General features: G+C 45.1%; 1 protein-coding gene across 1 annotated transcript; it reads left to right on the top strand.

Moving 5' to 3' along the window:
- The first annotated feature begins 1,037 nt into the window (after positions 1 to 1,037).
- LOC120645532 (disease resistance protein Pik-2-like) lies at positions 1,038 to 9,521 on the top strand. The gene is made up of 3 exons (XM_039922317.1): positions 1,038 to 1,352; positions 7,377 to 8,277; positions 8,566 to 9,521. Exons 1-3 carry the CDS (start codon positions 1,038 to 1,040, stop codon positions 9,519 to 9,521), a joined length of 2,172 nt encoding a protein of 723 aa, XP_039778251.1.
- Positions 9,522 to 14,594: the final 5,073 nt, after the last annotated feature.

Genomic DNA, 14,594 nt, shown 5'->3' with positions numbered 1-14,594 from the left:
ACTTATGGATTGTCAATGTGTCAACTTATCTGTAAATCATGTAGGTAGCAACATGAGAGTAAAATATTTTTATAGTAATTTATACTCATAATTTATTAACATGTTTACACATAAGTTGCTACGTGCTTAATAAATAAGTAGCTACTACCGTTCAGTATAAGTTGTCAATACATAAAAAGTATTTAAAATATATGCATCATGGGTCTTATTTTATAGATCTAATCATTAGAGATGTAATGGTGCGAACAGAATTGAAAACGGACACTCCATAAGAAAATAATCGCCTTTTTTATAAAGGAAAACAAAGAAAAGTACGGCAGCCCACCTCTCACCTCCTGGGCTGTAGCAGGCCGCAGATAGGTCGCGCACTCAGCGCCGATCGGACGCGAGTTAGCTTTTACCATACTTATTTGTGGACGGAGATAGTACTAGTTTGTTGTTGTTTGACTCCGACCCCGACGGTACCATGCATGTCACAATTTTTCTTTATGAGTGAATTTAATCCCACTTTCTGCAAGCTGTCTCCGTCTCTTAGCTTCCAGCGGAACGCCTATCCAGCAAACAAAACGCCTGCATGCATGCTGCATCGAAGCAAAATACTATTACACGTGACCGATTTACATGCTGCCGCTCTTGGCTGGAGATGTGTTGATCGATCAGTGCTGGGCCCCAGGCCCCAGCACTGTATCATACACGGTGCATGATGACCAACACTCATGTCACTCCTCTTTCCGTTGCAGGATGCTGCTGGAAATGTCGAAGAAGATATCTTGGACAAGGTGCAAGCGGCACATGAATGGCAAAATGAACATCCACGTATTGGCCGTGACACAGATTATTGGCAATGTGGTGCGCTCTATACCGAAAGAGGCGACGTCTTGAAGGTCTTCTCTGTGTGGGGGATGTCTGGCGTTGGCAAGTCGTTTCTCGTCAAACGCATCTACTGCGAACGCCTGATCGAAGAAGAAGAAGAAATGTTTTATAATAACTTCAAGGCCGGTTGGGTGAATGTATCCCGTCCGTTCAATTTAACTAGCATGGGACCCGTGCGGAGCTTACTTCTGGATTTGAATCCTAGGTATCTCCTAGACAGCACGGCATCATCACTCAAGGACCCGATTCAAGTGTGCCGTGAGTATCTGTATGACCGGGATGGTTTAATTGTTATCGACGGTCTGCAGTCCGTGGAAGAATGGGATGCAGTAAAAACTGCATTCGATGGAGCTTTTAAAGGCTGGATAATTATCATTACCAATGAAGAAAGTGTCGCCAAATACTGTGCAACGGACAGCAAATATGTGCTGAACATCAAAGGTCTAGAAGCTGACCACGCCATTGAACTACTCGACCAGGTCCGTTTACTCGAGTTTGATATAGCACTACTGGATCCTTCAATCAATGCCAATATCCCATGACATTGAAGCAGTGCCTAAATAATTTAGAGTAATACTCTATGCATACACATTCCTTGTTTAATTTAGCTTCATGCACGTCGTACAATTGCGGGCAGTACTCTCTACAGGTCCAATTTACCTGACGTTCTAGCCTTCAGATTTGTGTGGATGCAAATAGCTGTCGTTTAGGCACTCCCAGTGGCGAATCTATCTAGGGTTTATTGTTAGGATGGTCCAACAAAAAACTTTTTTCAAAAAAACTAAAGGATGAGGGTCTTTAGGCCAAATCTTAGGGACCCGGCCCACCCCCTAGATCCGCCCCTAGGGCCTGGGCACTCCTTGGGACTATTTTACCCCTGCATAAATGCGTGAGTGTGCAACCTACTGAGGTGCTGCAGCAGTAAATAATAATAATAATAATAATAATAATAATAATAATAATAATAATAATAATAATAAAACACCAACATTCGTAGTACTCGAACCGGGCAACCACTCAGGCTACACAAGAGTTTTGAATAGAAGTTCCACGCGAGCGTATTTAATATAGGTAAGCTTTAGAAAATGGACAGCTTAATTAATCACTCCTTGTATGTGAGATTACGTCGATGGCGTGAGCTCGGTCAGGTGGGCTCAGTGGTGCCGCAGGACGCGGCAGCGCGTCAGGGCGGCGGTTCCCACCTATACACTCGATCGAGAGACGGCGGTTCGGGCCACCCGCGGGCGGCGACGGCTCGGCCGCTTGAGCGGCGGCAGCGTGGGGCACGTGCAGGCCATGGCCGGCGAGCTCATGCGGCCGGCCACGCGAGGATTTTGGGCGGCGGTGGCGAGCGCTGCGGCACGCGGACGTGCCAAGCATGAAGCATGGGCTTAGTGTCGCATAGGGCTGCAGCAGCGAGCTCCTAGGGCTGCGGCGGCGTGGAGTCGAACAGTGAACTCGCGGGGCCACGTCGGCAGGGGCAGCGCGGGTGGTGGACGCGGAGGCGCCGGCGGACAACGGCCATGCCGGCTATCAAGGGCGGAGCTCGGCAGCGCGGGGCTGCCGCTGCGAATATCAAGGGGCACAGACCACAGTGGCGTTGAGCCGCCCGGCCACGTGATGGGGGTAGCGCGGGTGGTGGACTCGGAGCCGCCGGCGAACTCGGGAGCTAGAGGGTAAGGATGGCAACGGATCGGGTTCGATTTGGGTGGACTATCTGGAAACCCAAAATTGAAACCCGAACCCGCCCCGAACTCCAATTCGGATCAAAATTCATACCCAAAACTGAAACCCATGGATACCCGAAACCCGATGGATAATTCGAAACCCAAATTTTTTTTACAAACAAGCAACAACATTCCAGCAACCAAGAAAGATCATGCGGCATCTGGCAAGGCGCCGGCGAGGTCACAACTCACTCGTGGGGGAGCCGGTGCGGGGCGCCTTCGCCGTGCGCGGCGCAGGCGCGGGGCATGGCCGGGAGAGGGTGGGGTGCCGGCGCGGGGCGAGGCCGGGGGGCGCCTCCGCCGAGCGGGCCGCCATGCGCGGCGCCGGTGCGGGGCGCGGGCGACGCCCTGGCAGCTAGAGTCTGGGGGCGTGCGGACGGGCAGGAGGGTGGGGTGGGCGTCTGGGTGAGCAACTGAGGTTTATATAGCTAGGGTTGCTAGATGGGCTTTTATTGGGCTAAGTTTCGGGCCCCCAATGGAGCTCCGCGAGTAAATGTAAAGATCCGCGCCAAACCCGTAGAATTTCGTGTACCCGAACTCGCAAATCCGCGGGTGGAAAATACAAACCAAACCCGAAACCCGTAAATCCAAAACCCGCGGATACCCGCCCTGAACTCAATCCGCTGCCATCCTTACTAGAGGCAAGTAGCGGCTTGGCGTGGGCGCCTGCAAGCCATCGGTGGGCTCGTACAAGCCTCTGTCGGTCAAACGATTTCCTTCTCTCTTCTCAATAAATCTAGGAGTATGTGGCACACTATTTAATGCCAAGAAATCATTTAAGAAATCAGCATTGGAACTGCACTTAGAGGTTGTTTGGATGGGTGGGACGAATTGTTTAGTCCCTGTCACACTGAATGTTTGATATTAACAGAAATATTAAATATAGACAAATTAGAAAACTAATTACATAAATAGAGGCTAATCATAGATTATCTCACATATTAGCCCGGCTTAAGTAATTATATAGTTAGTTCATATTCAGTCCTCCTAATTAGCTTTCAAATATTCAATGTGATCTGAACTAAAGATTAGTCCTTGATCCAACATCCCAAGGTGTGGGCGTGTGTGGCTTGACTTGGTCGCGGGTGTCCTTGGATCTCATGCTCCGGCCAGCGGCAGCGCTAGCTTCTGCCGGGCGGCTGCTGCCTGCTATCTCGCGTCTGAGGCGAGCCGCTAGCGGCCGGAGGAAGCGACATCCGCTTGGCTGGGCCGTATCAATCAGGTTTTTATGTGTATGGTCGTATGGATGAAAAACATATTAGTGGTGTACCGCGCAAGAGACACGGGATACGCAGCCACATGCACGTTTCCACGGATGGTGGGTAATAATTTTAAAAATAATTAAGGTATCTCTTATCTCTTACTATATAGTACTTCCTCCATCCCCAAAAGGAAGTCACTTTAGTTTTATTCTACATCAAACTTTTTTAAATTTGACCAAATTTCTAGAGAAAAGTATTACTATTTACAACATGTAATACACATATTATGAAACTATACTCTTCATGGAATTCTACTAGTTTTGTTTTCTAAATATTAATACTTTTCTCCATAAATTTGGTCAAACTTATAAAACTTTGACTTAGGACAAACCTAGAGTGACTTCTTTTTTGGGACGGAGGTCGTAGTATACATAGCTGGGGAAAAACCGGCCCAGATTGCGCCACATCATCAAGAAAATGAGGGCTGTAAGATCCGATGATCCCACAGTCGAAGTTCAACAGCCAAGAAATATATATATATAGACCTAAAGCTAGGAAAAAAATCAGCCTCAGATGGTGCCACATCAACAAGAAAATGAGGATTGTCCGATTCGATAATCGAAGTTCAAGAGGCCAGAAAAAATGAAAAAAAATTCTCGAACTTTGAAGGAATCAACCCACACTTCAGACTACCTCCCCCAAGAATTTCGGAGACCCCCTCCCCCCCCCCCCCCCCCCGAAATTGGCCGATATCAACTTGGTAACACCCAAAGTTTGCTTAAATCAATCTATAAATAAACCCGCTGCATTTCCTGAAATCAACCCGTTGCCCATACTTCTCTTCGTCTTCAACGATAGGGAGCACATAATAACAACCACACAATAATTATATTTGAAACGTTCCCAACAAATCACAATGCAATAAGAACCCATACTTGATTTGACAACCACCTAGAGAATTTTTTAGAAACCCCCTGAAATTTGATGATATCAATCTGTAGTTCGCTTTATTGCTTATTTTACAAAAGAAACCTCTGATTTTACCTATATCAACATACAGTCCAGATATCTCTTAACATTTTTTTTCAAAGTTCGCTCAAACTAAATATTTGAACGACCTACATCACTTCATGATCTAACAAGCAGCAGTTCAGTGACGGCTTAGATTGCCTTGCACATTCACACACCATATGTACTCACATATAACATTGCCAGCACCGACACCCATGAGGACTCACATACAACCTTCCTCTCTACGGATCCATAGACGATCGATATGTGTATTCCCATGGTCCACATTCCATCTACACATAAATCCAACCATCGAAGTTAAATTGGACCGAGCCCATAACAAAACTTGACTCACAGATATATCTTAAACCCTGGCGAACCACTCTGTGCACCAACGGCGCGACATTTTTCTAGTGTATATTAGTTATTTTCTAATGGTATGTAGTCGCGGATAATTTTGATTTATAAAATTTTATCTCTCTAATCAACATGGTAATTTTTAGACTTCCAAAGAAAAACATTGATGCTATCTTTATTAATATATTGATATTTGAAAGGTGGGACTCAGATCAGATCAATTTAAGATATGTTTATTGGCGGCCTTGGTTGTCATGTGGTATAGCATTTACGTTGTAGAATTTAGCACCAATATCCAATAGGAGTGCGGCCAAATATTTAACTTCAATGTCAACTTGATTCAAATAATGAGATTAATTAAGTGGTGTGTGAGTAGATTTATTGCTGTAATTAAATTTGTCCGTCTTAAAGAGTATATTCAAAAAAGAAAATTTCAAATGAATGATTGGTTGTAGTAAATGTTGTTCAAAAAATAGAGCCAAATTGTCCATGCAATTTTTTTAAAAAATAATCCTATTATAGAACGGGACCTGCTCTGGATCTCAGGATTTCTTAGCAGGATGTGATAAAATGCGACCCGTCGCGTGTTTGCTCATCGCGCGACCCCGCTCCCGTCCTTCCTTCCATCCTCCGCTTTCTCTTATTGTAATCACAAAACAACATAGGTCAAGTCGCTTTCGTAGTTAGTGTGAGCACAGAACTCCTCCCGGCTCCTCCGATCCCCTCCGGATTCCTTTTCTTTAACATCCAAATTGTTGAAAAAAAAGCCCACACGAGGTCCATTTTGAATACCGATTGCACTTTTGTGTTCTATGTGATAAAACGAACAAAACTAGATCCCACTTGCATATATTTTAAAAACGCTTTGCAATAGTCACAATTTGCTATATGTTATACAAAAAAGTTGCCTCAAAATAGAAGATTTCATATGCATGAGTTGTCGTGTGTGTGTGTGTATAGCGTGAGCTCATATTCTGTGGCCAGCTATAAATTTACAATAACTGTTACGACAATAAACACTGTAATTTACAACACCGTAAACAGTGATTTACTACTGTCCAATGGTAAATGTTGTTCTAGTTATATATATAAGTAGTCACACATATAAAAATAAAAATTGGTCATAAAAATATTTATAAATTATCATAAAAAAAGTTGCCACAAAAATATAATCTGTTATGAATATAAGTTATCATAAATAAAATTTGTTATCTACATAAGTTGTCACAAACACAAAATGAGATACACATAAGTAGTAAAAAGAGAGTAAGTTGTCATATTTTTAAGATATAAGTTGTCAGACAAGTAAGATAAAGTTTGCAGAAAATATTTATATTTATTAAAAATAAAGTTGCTACAGAATTATAATTTGTTATAAATATAAGTTGTTACAAACTGAATCTGTCATATATATAAATTCTCACAAGCAAAATATGTCATAAGAATGAGTAGTAAAAAATGAGTAAGTTATCATACTAATAAGTTTATTAAAAAATATCATAAAATAAAAATTACCAAACATGTAAAACAAAAGTTGTCATAAAAATAGAATATATTATACACATGAGTTGTCACATGTATAATAAATAAGTTACCACAAACTAAATATATCACACACTCGTACACATAAATTGACACAAAATAAAAGTGCACATAAGTTGTTACCATAGTAAACCGATATACACGTAAAGTTGCTATAGAGATAGCAAGTCGTCACATGAATTGCTACCTGTGATAAAAAAACATCGTCAAAAATATATACAAATGAGATCTAATTTCATTGGTCTCATCGCGTAGCACAACGATGCAATCCGTTCTGGAAATGAAGATCATATAAAAGAGATAAAATATTTTTTTAGGGACGACCAACATTAAAAAAAAAGCATGCAACTGGAAGGTGGGGGGTGGGGGGTGATGTGAGGGAGGCAAGAGGGTGGGCTGTCTGCATAGCAGGCTGTGGCTGGGCCGCCACACCATCAACGCAACCTATCGTCGAGTAGCTTTTGCATTCTTAGCATGCATAGAAAATGGTAAATAATGCCATATTTGACGGTAGCTCCATATAATATTTAAGGGCCTGACGTTTTACATTTTTATGAGATTTTCATAGGTATTTTTCTTGCTGACGCTAGCATGGTGCGTGTAGCCTGATCTCCTTTATTTGATAAAATTACGTATATTGATTCTTGTACTGTTTGAACAATAGGAACTTAAGAAGAATCCTCGGGCTGCAGTAACTGAGGGGGCAAAGCGTACTACCTTGCACAAGTGTGGTGGACTCCCCAAAGTCATATGTGCAGCAGCTGATCTTGGATGTCCGGATAACATTATGTCCTTGTTAGCAAACAGAGAAAATATGAAAGATCTGTTTGCCTGGCTGCTATCCTACTTCAGTTCCAGCCCGGATACCATCAAGCCTTTTATCTTCTACCTATCAGTCTTTCCTTTGAACCACACCATCCGACGGAGACGTCTGGTAAGGCGGTGGATCGCAGAGGGATACTCCAACTCCAGAGACAACGAAGAATGCACAGCGGAGGAAGACGGGGAGAAGTCCTTTCTTAAGCTCATCAGTCTAAGCATGGTCCAGGTGCCAGAGTTAATCATGACGCCACCCATGTGCCAAGTCAATGGTTTCTTTCTTGAATACATAAACTCACGGCCAATGGAAGACAACCTTGTATTTGCACTGAAGGGCCACAGCAGAAAGAACTTGCAGCGCACAGGAAGGCGTCACCTTGCCATACACGAGAGTTGGGACAGAGATCAAAATGTATTTGGGAGCATCGACTTTTCACGGCTACGGTCTTTGACAGTGTTTGGTGAGTGGAAATCGTTCTTCATCTCTGACAAGATGAGGCTGCTCCGGATTCTGGATCTAGAGGATGTGTCTTCTGGTGTAAGAAATGATGATGTCAAGAAGATAGTGAAGGTACTATACCGCCTCAAGTTCCTCTCCCTGAGAAAGTGCAAGGGAATCACTCATCTGCCAGAATCGTTGGGAAATCTGAAGCAGCTCCAAACTCTCGACATCAGGGAAACCTTTGTGGTGGAGCTACCAAAGAGTATCATCAAGATAGAGAAGCTGCAGTACATTCGCGCTGGTCGTGGTACCACACCACCAACGCATGATGATGATTTCAGTATGGTATCACCAGCATCAACAGCAGAGCGGACATCGTCATCAGCTGACGAAAACAACATGGGTGTAAGACCTCCTTTGCCATCAACACCACCATCAATAGTAGCATCACCACCAACGGCAGAGCCAGAAGTGGTAGCACTTGCAGCAGGACCAGAATCGGGAATGTCAGAAGCAGCAGCAGCGCCGCCACCAACAGAAGCAGCAGCAGCAGCAGCGCCACGACCAGTAGCACCAGAGCCAACAGTGGCAGAATCAGTATCACCAGCAGCACCACCAGCAGCAGAACCACCTGTGCCACTGGAAGCACCAGCAGCAAAGAGCACATCATCACTAGCAAGATGCTGCTGTGCTACTCTGGTGCCAAACTTGCTGTCAAGGCTGCGCACAACACATCGCCGTGTTGACACACGCTGCCATCACAGCGGCGTCAAGGTGCCTAGAGGGATAGGGAAGCTTACCAACCTGCAAACGTTGGGTGTAGTTAACATCAGCGCCGTAGGCTGGAAGGCTTTTGTGGAGGAGCTCCGGAACCTTACCCAACTGCATAAGCTCGGGGTATCCGGCATCAACAAGGACAACTGCCAGACATTTTTTTCTGCCATCTTATGTCTCGCCCATCTGCGATCCTTGTCACTGCAGGTGCAAGTCGACGAGGACAATGAAGCTGGCTTCCTGGATCACATCTCCTGGCATCCAGTGAACCTACGGAGCCTCAAGCTGTACGGACTCGGAAGCAAGCTGCCACAATGGATCAAGAAGCTCCAGAATGGAAGTAAATTGAGTTTACAGATGACTTCGCTATCGCAAGAGGAGATAAATCTCCTTCCATCGAGACTACACAGTCTACGTATTTTCTTGCTGGAGTTCCAGGTTCTCCAGTTTGGTCAACCAAATTCATATGGTCAGTTTTCTGTGGACTTCCTCGAGATTTCTTGCAGCTCCAAGTTGGAAACTACAATAATGTTTCAAAGATGTTATGCTTGCGTGCTGAGGATACGCTGCGGGCGTATGCGGTCTCTACGGGTCTCTGGCTTACAGAATGTAAAACAGCTGAAGCAAGTCTGGCTCAGTGGGCCTTATGATGACGCCCTTAAGCAGAACTTGGAGAGTGAGATTGCCAACTACCATGAAGAAGGCCTACCTAAACCTGTTTTGAGGCTGGAGGAACCAGGTTCGAGTCTCCCATATCTATGGACCAGCTCGTGATGGTCATACCTATCGTAGTCGCCTGCCTCCATCCTCCCAGGCGCGTTTGCATGGGATACAAGGCTGGTGCTGCACCTAATACCCCTTTTTTGTTGCGCTATACTCTGTTCAGCCTTCGCAGTGAAGTAGTAGTAGTGCAAGATGCATGCATTGCGTTCTTTTCCCATATTATTATTGTAACCGTCGTGAGCAGCAACCATATGCCATTGAACACTGTAATATATATATGTACTGTTTCATCATGCATGTTTTTCCTCTAAATTAAAGCTGTGTCAGCTAGAATGGTTCGGCCCAGTCTGATTGAATATGCACACCGCCAGGGATGCATGTAGTGAGGAAGTGGATCTACCTATATATGTTCAGTTCAATTCATCAACTATCTAGTCTTTGCTGACAGGGATAGCTAGGGTCACGTGTATTCCTCTTCGTTCTGAAACCAAGCTCTCATGGTGCATAGATTCGTATCTTAGGACGACCCAATCTATTACACACCATGGTGTATCTGTCCATAAAATTGCAGATTTTGTAAAAAACTTCAAAAAGTTAACTGATGCAGGCATGCCACAATTTGTGAAAAATGTATACATACATGAAATCATCCTGGTCTCGGCGAAACTGCGTCCCAGCTGGCGGTGCTACTTGCCAGACTGCCTTTCTGCCTGTGCCTTGTATAGATCAGGTGACAGGTGTACTGGTGGTACCATTTTTAGCTGTAGCACGAAAAATAAATTAGACTATAAACAAAATTAAATTAATCAAACCTATCAGCTTCATGGTATAGTTTAGTTGCTTTGCCAATGCATGGTTTCAAGATTGTACCTGCAGTAGATTTGCATACTATGTTGTACAGCTATCCTATTATTAGGCTATACTTTATCAGACAATGAATCCAGATCTCTCAAGTACTTTTGCTGATACAAATTCATAGTAGGACATAGTTATTATTTGGTAGAATGGAAATACATCACAGATTTTTATTCTCCTACGAATGCACATTACTGGCATTTATCAGACAGCTTGTAGACATGGAGAAACTCAGGATTATGCCTTACTCTGCTACAGCCCATTATATTTGCCGTCCAAATACAACCATTCGAAATGGGATACAATGAAAGGAAAAACAATATTTCACACAAATTATTGCATCAAGCATGATGCATCACAATCGACTCACTAATCTGCATTCACTAGGCAAACCATGTGCAAAGGAAGAGGAAGAAACAATACCTCAGCCACGTGCTGACCGGAGTGCTGGAGAGGTGAAGGACGGAACAGGAGGATCGAGGCCGATGTAGATCAAAGGGAGGGCGATGCCGATTGGAGGCTGCCGTAGGGAGCGAGCGGCAGGGATGGGGAGGACTCAAAACGGAATCAGAGGAATTCAGGTAGAACCTAAAACAGAGCTTGGCTTATTGTAAGAGCGGGATAGCGTCCTGCGCTTGTTCGGTTGGAAGGGATTGGGAGGGATTAAATCCCAAACAAGTTAAAATCCCCCACAATTCCCTCCAATCCCCCTCAATCCACTTGGGATTGGACTAACCGAACAAGGCATCCACGGCAGCTTGTTCTAGTACTCCAGTCACATCTAAACTCAGTTTGACGAGACTGGATGGTAACCTGGATGAAACACCATCGCAGCTTGTTGACATGCAGTGGGAAGAGCAACTTCAAGAGCTTAGCTATAATCTGTCGAATAATTAGGCAATTTCATGATTAAATTTTAAAATAAATAAATCATGAACATGATTAGATCTAGCATGAACAGCTTTATCATACTAGTAACAAGACACAGCACGATCATGAACTTAGAAAACATGATTAAGAATCAGATGAAATAACAGTGTACATACTGAGCCTTGACTGTCAGGAAGACGAACTGCGCTGACGGGACGAAGACAGTCCTACGAACGGAGTGCAGCAGACGACGTCACATACGACGATACGCCGCAGCACCAGACTGCTTGGACGAAGGACGAGCCATGACGAATATCGTTGAGCGGACGCGCCGGGCGCTTCCCAAAAATCTTATTCGCCCTCTCGCAGTGTAGGATCCCAAAGGCGAGAGTTTCCGGAGACCAGCTCTCCCATTCACCGGTGCACGCCGGTGCTCAGGATGGAGAAAACTACGCAGCAGCGCAGCGGCGAGAAGAGGCAAAACCCTAACTCAGATTGGACTAATTTTGGTGAAGGCCGATAGGTTGTATATATAGGAGAGCCCACGAGAGCCCACGGCCTCGTGATCCGTAATCAGATTAGGAAACCAACTAGACCTTCCATATCTCATAAACTTAAGAGCCAAGCAACCAAAAAATAAAACAGCAAAACGAAGGCGGCCCCTGCAAGGCGAGGAGCTAGATTTCGGCGGACCATTCACGCGGACGTCGCGCGCCCGCGTCTTTCGCCCCGGCGAGGCGAGGCGAGCGCATGCATGTGGATCTTCCTTTCTCTCCCACACACATAGCTTGGAGATGCAAGAATGGTCTCACTATTTAAGTTAGGCATTCTCAACTTCCACAAGCATGGTGCGAGTAAAGGCTTGCACCACTAGCTCCCTTATGCACACACATATGGGCCTTTGAGATTTATGTGGAATTTCTGAATTTCATAATGGGCCTAGCCCTTAGAGATTTGCCTGTTTCTCACTACTATTTGATATATCAGAATTTCAGTGAGGATTGTTAAGTTGAACTCTCACCTAGAGCTCCAAGCTACACTTATCCACAACTTGAATAATGAACTACGCCTTTGTTGACGGTCCTTAAATGCCAAATCCGACCGTCAACCAGACTCATAATAAAGGAAAACTATACACCTTACTCACATATTTGTATCACTAACCTTGCGCCATAGTTGTTTTCGAGTTTTGTACATTTCAGATGAGCAAGAGCGGAATAAGAAGAAAACACGCAGCAGACGCCACACAACTACATAGAAGATCGCATCCGGCGTCACCCATTTACAAAGAGGGCCCACCTAGAAGAGCAAACAGGTGCGCCATGCATAATGCACACAAGGAAAGACACAAGGGCCCACCTGTCAGCCTGCCAGAGGAGGATAAGGACAAGGGGTGCCAGGGGGGTCGGCCCAACCCTTGGTTTGGCCGAACCTGTCCTGCCTCCCGTCTAGGTGTATTTCGAGGAGGAGTCACCCCCAAGACACTTGATCACCTTCCATACGTGCCTTGGCAGGAAACCGACCTCCACTAGTATAAATAGGCCTCTCCTCCACACCCCTTAACACACACACACACACACACACACACACACACACACACACACACACACACTCATTCCACCATTCCAAGAAGGCTCTCCTCTCTCTTGCTCTCTTAGCTAGGTAGTGGAGCTAGGCTAGTTCTTCTTTAGCGAGCAAGTCGTCCTCAGGGTCGTTGAGCAATCCTTGGCTCCCGGTATGGCTTTGTATCCGACTTGTCAGACTTCTATTCATAATATAGAGTTGTGTCATGGTTGCTTTACTATCTTGATAGTTTGTGAATCCATGCTTAGTTCATTCATGAGTTATGCTAAAGTATTGGTAAGGCTAGATGATCCGGGTACGGATAGGGGGTTCGTTGTGCTTTCGGGCTTGCTCTAGCGTTTTACTTGTCCATCTGAAGGGTGGGAGACCCGGGGACTCTAGGGTAGTGACCTCATGCACGAGCGTGGTGCTCGGGTATGCGGAATCCATCGGATATGACCGTGCTCCATGGTGTGACTGGGGTAGGCGGCAGGTGGTGATAGCCCTATCCGTCCGGCGTAATAGCTGTGTTGCGTTTAGTGTACTCCCCGACGTTTGGGCTCGGTGTAGGAGTTCATGCAAAGAGGTTACGGGACTGAATGTACTCCGGTGTGGGACCTTCTCCCCGCTATCCCATTTTGCTGGCACCTGTAGTCCTAACAATGTCCTAACATGACCCCAGCTTTGGGTAGAAGCACTAGGACACCTAACCTAGTCCAAGCTCCAGCTGACTTAACGTAGGATAGATTAGTCCTTTCTTTTGTCATTTTTCTCTTTTATTCCTTCCTCTTGGAGTCTGGTTGTGTGCTGTGTCGCATTACCCTTGCTTATTCCTTTACCTGGACTTACCCCTGCTTGAGTTCTGCCTATTGCTTGAGGCACAATGTTATGGTTAATATTAAGTACAATATCTTTGCCACTGCCATCCTTTGGAAACAAATAAATAATGATACCCTTACTCTCCGGGTGAAATGCTACAATGGTATATCCGTGCGCTTGCGGATCCATCTGTAATCGTATAGATTATACCACGAGAGTGGCACCCCTTGGGTGTAATTGCTAGGATGGGTTCGGCGCCCTTATTTCTAGTGATTGCACTAAGGACCGCCCACAGGAGTTTCTGAGGCCATTGCCGAGGTCTTCGCAAACCCGGTATCGACTTAAGAAATGCCAACAAGCATTTCTGGTGCCGTTGCCGGGGATGGCATGTGAAAAAAGTTATTGTGCTGATATTAATCTAGGATTTGTACTCAGGATTTAGTCATTACTCTTTCAGGCTAGTGGCACTTTATGTCTTCTTTTATTTTTGATTTGAAAGAAAACAGGGGTAGTGTATGACTGGTTTCTCCCTGCCGGAAAACTATACAGACAATCTAGAGTTGTTTGTGAGAAGGGCACGACTTTGCGTCGTTCCTCCTCTCGCTATTCTCCCAGCACAGGAATCCATTGCAGAAGCACCACTTGTTCTTGAGGCTATGGCTGAAAAGACTCTCTGCGAGTTCTCCGTCCCCTCCACCGACAATGTGGCAACTAGACCCAGCATCAATGTTGGGGACATAAACTTTGAGCTAAAATCCAGCCTCATCAACATGGTGCAGGCTAGCCCCTTCTGTGGCAAGCAGAATGAGGACGCCAATGCACATCTGCAAACCTTTCTAGAGCTCTGCGACACCATAGTGATACGGGATGTTGCCGCCGATGTTATCAAGCTTCATCTGTTTCTCTTCTCCCTGCTGGGGAAGACGAAACAGTGGTTTTACAAGGAAAAAGACATCGATACCTGGGCCAAATGCTCCAAGGCGTTCCTCGCAAAGTTCTTCCCGCTGGGCAAAACAA

The sequence above is a fragment of the Panicum virgatum genome, chromosome 8K (assembly GCF_016808335.1).
Source record: "Panicum virgatum strain AP13 chromosome 8K, P.virgatum_v5, whole genome shotgun sequence".
NCBI classification, from domain to species: Eukaryota; Viridiplantae; Streptophyta; class Magnoliopsida; order Poales; family Poaceae; genus Panicum; species Panicum virgatum.
The sequence above is the reverse complement of the archived record's forward strand: the minus strand, read 5'-3'. Positions and strand labels throughout refer to the sequence as shown.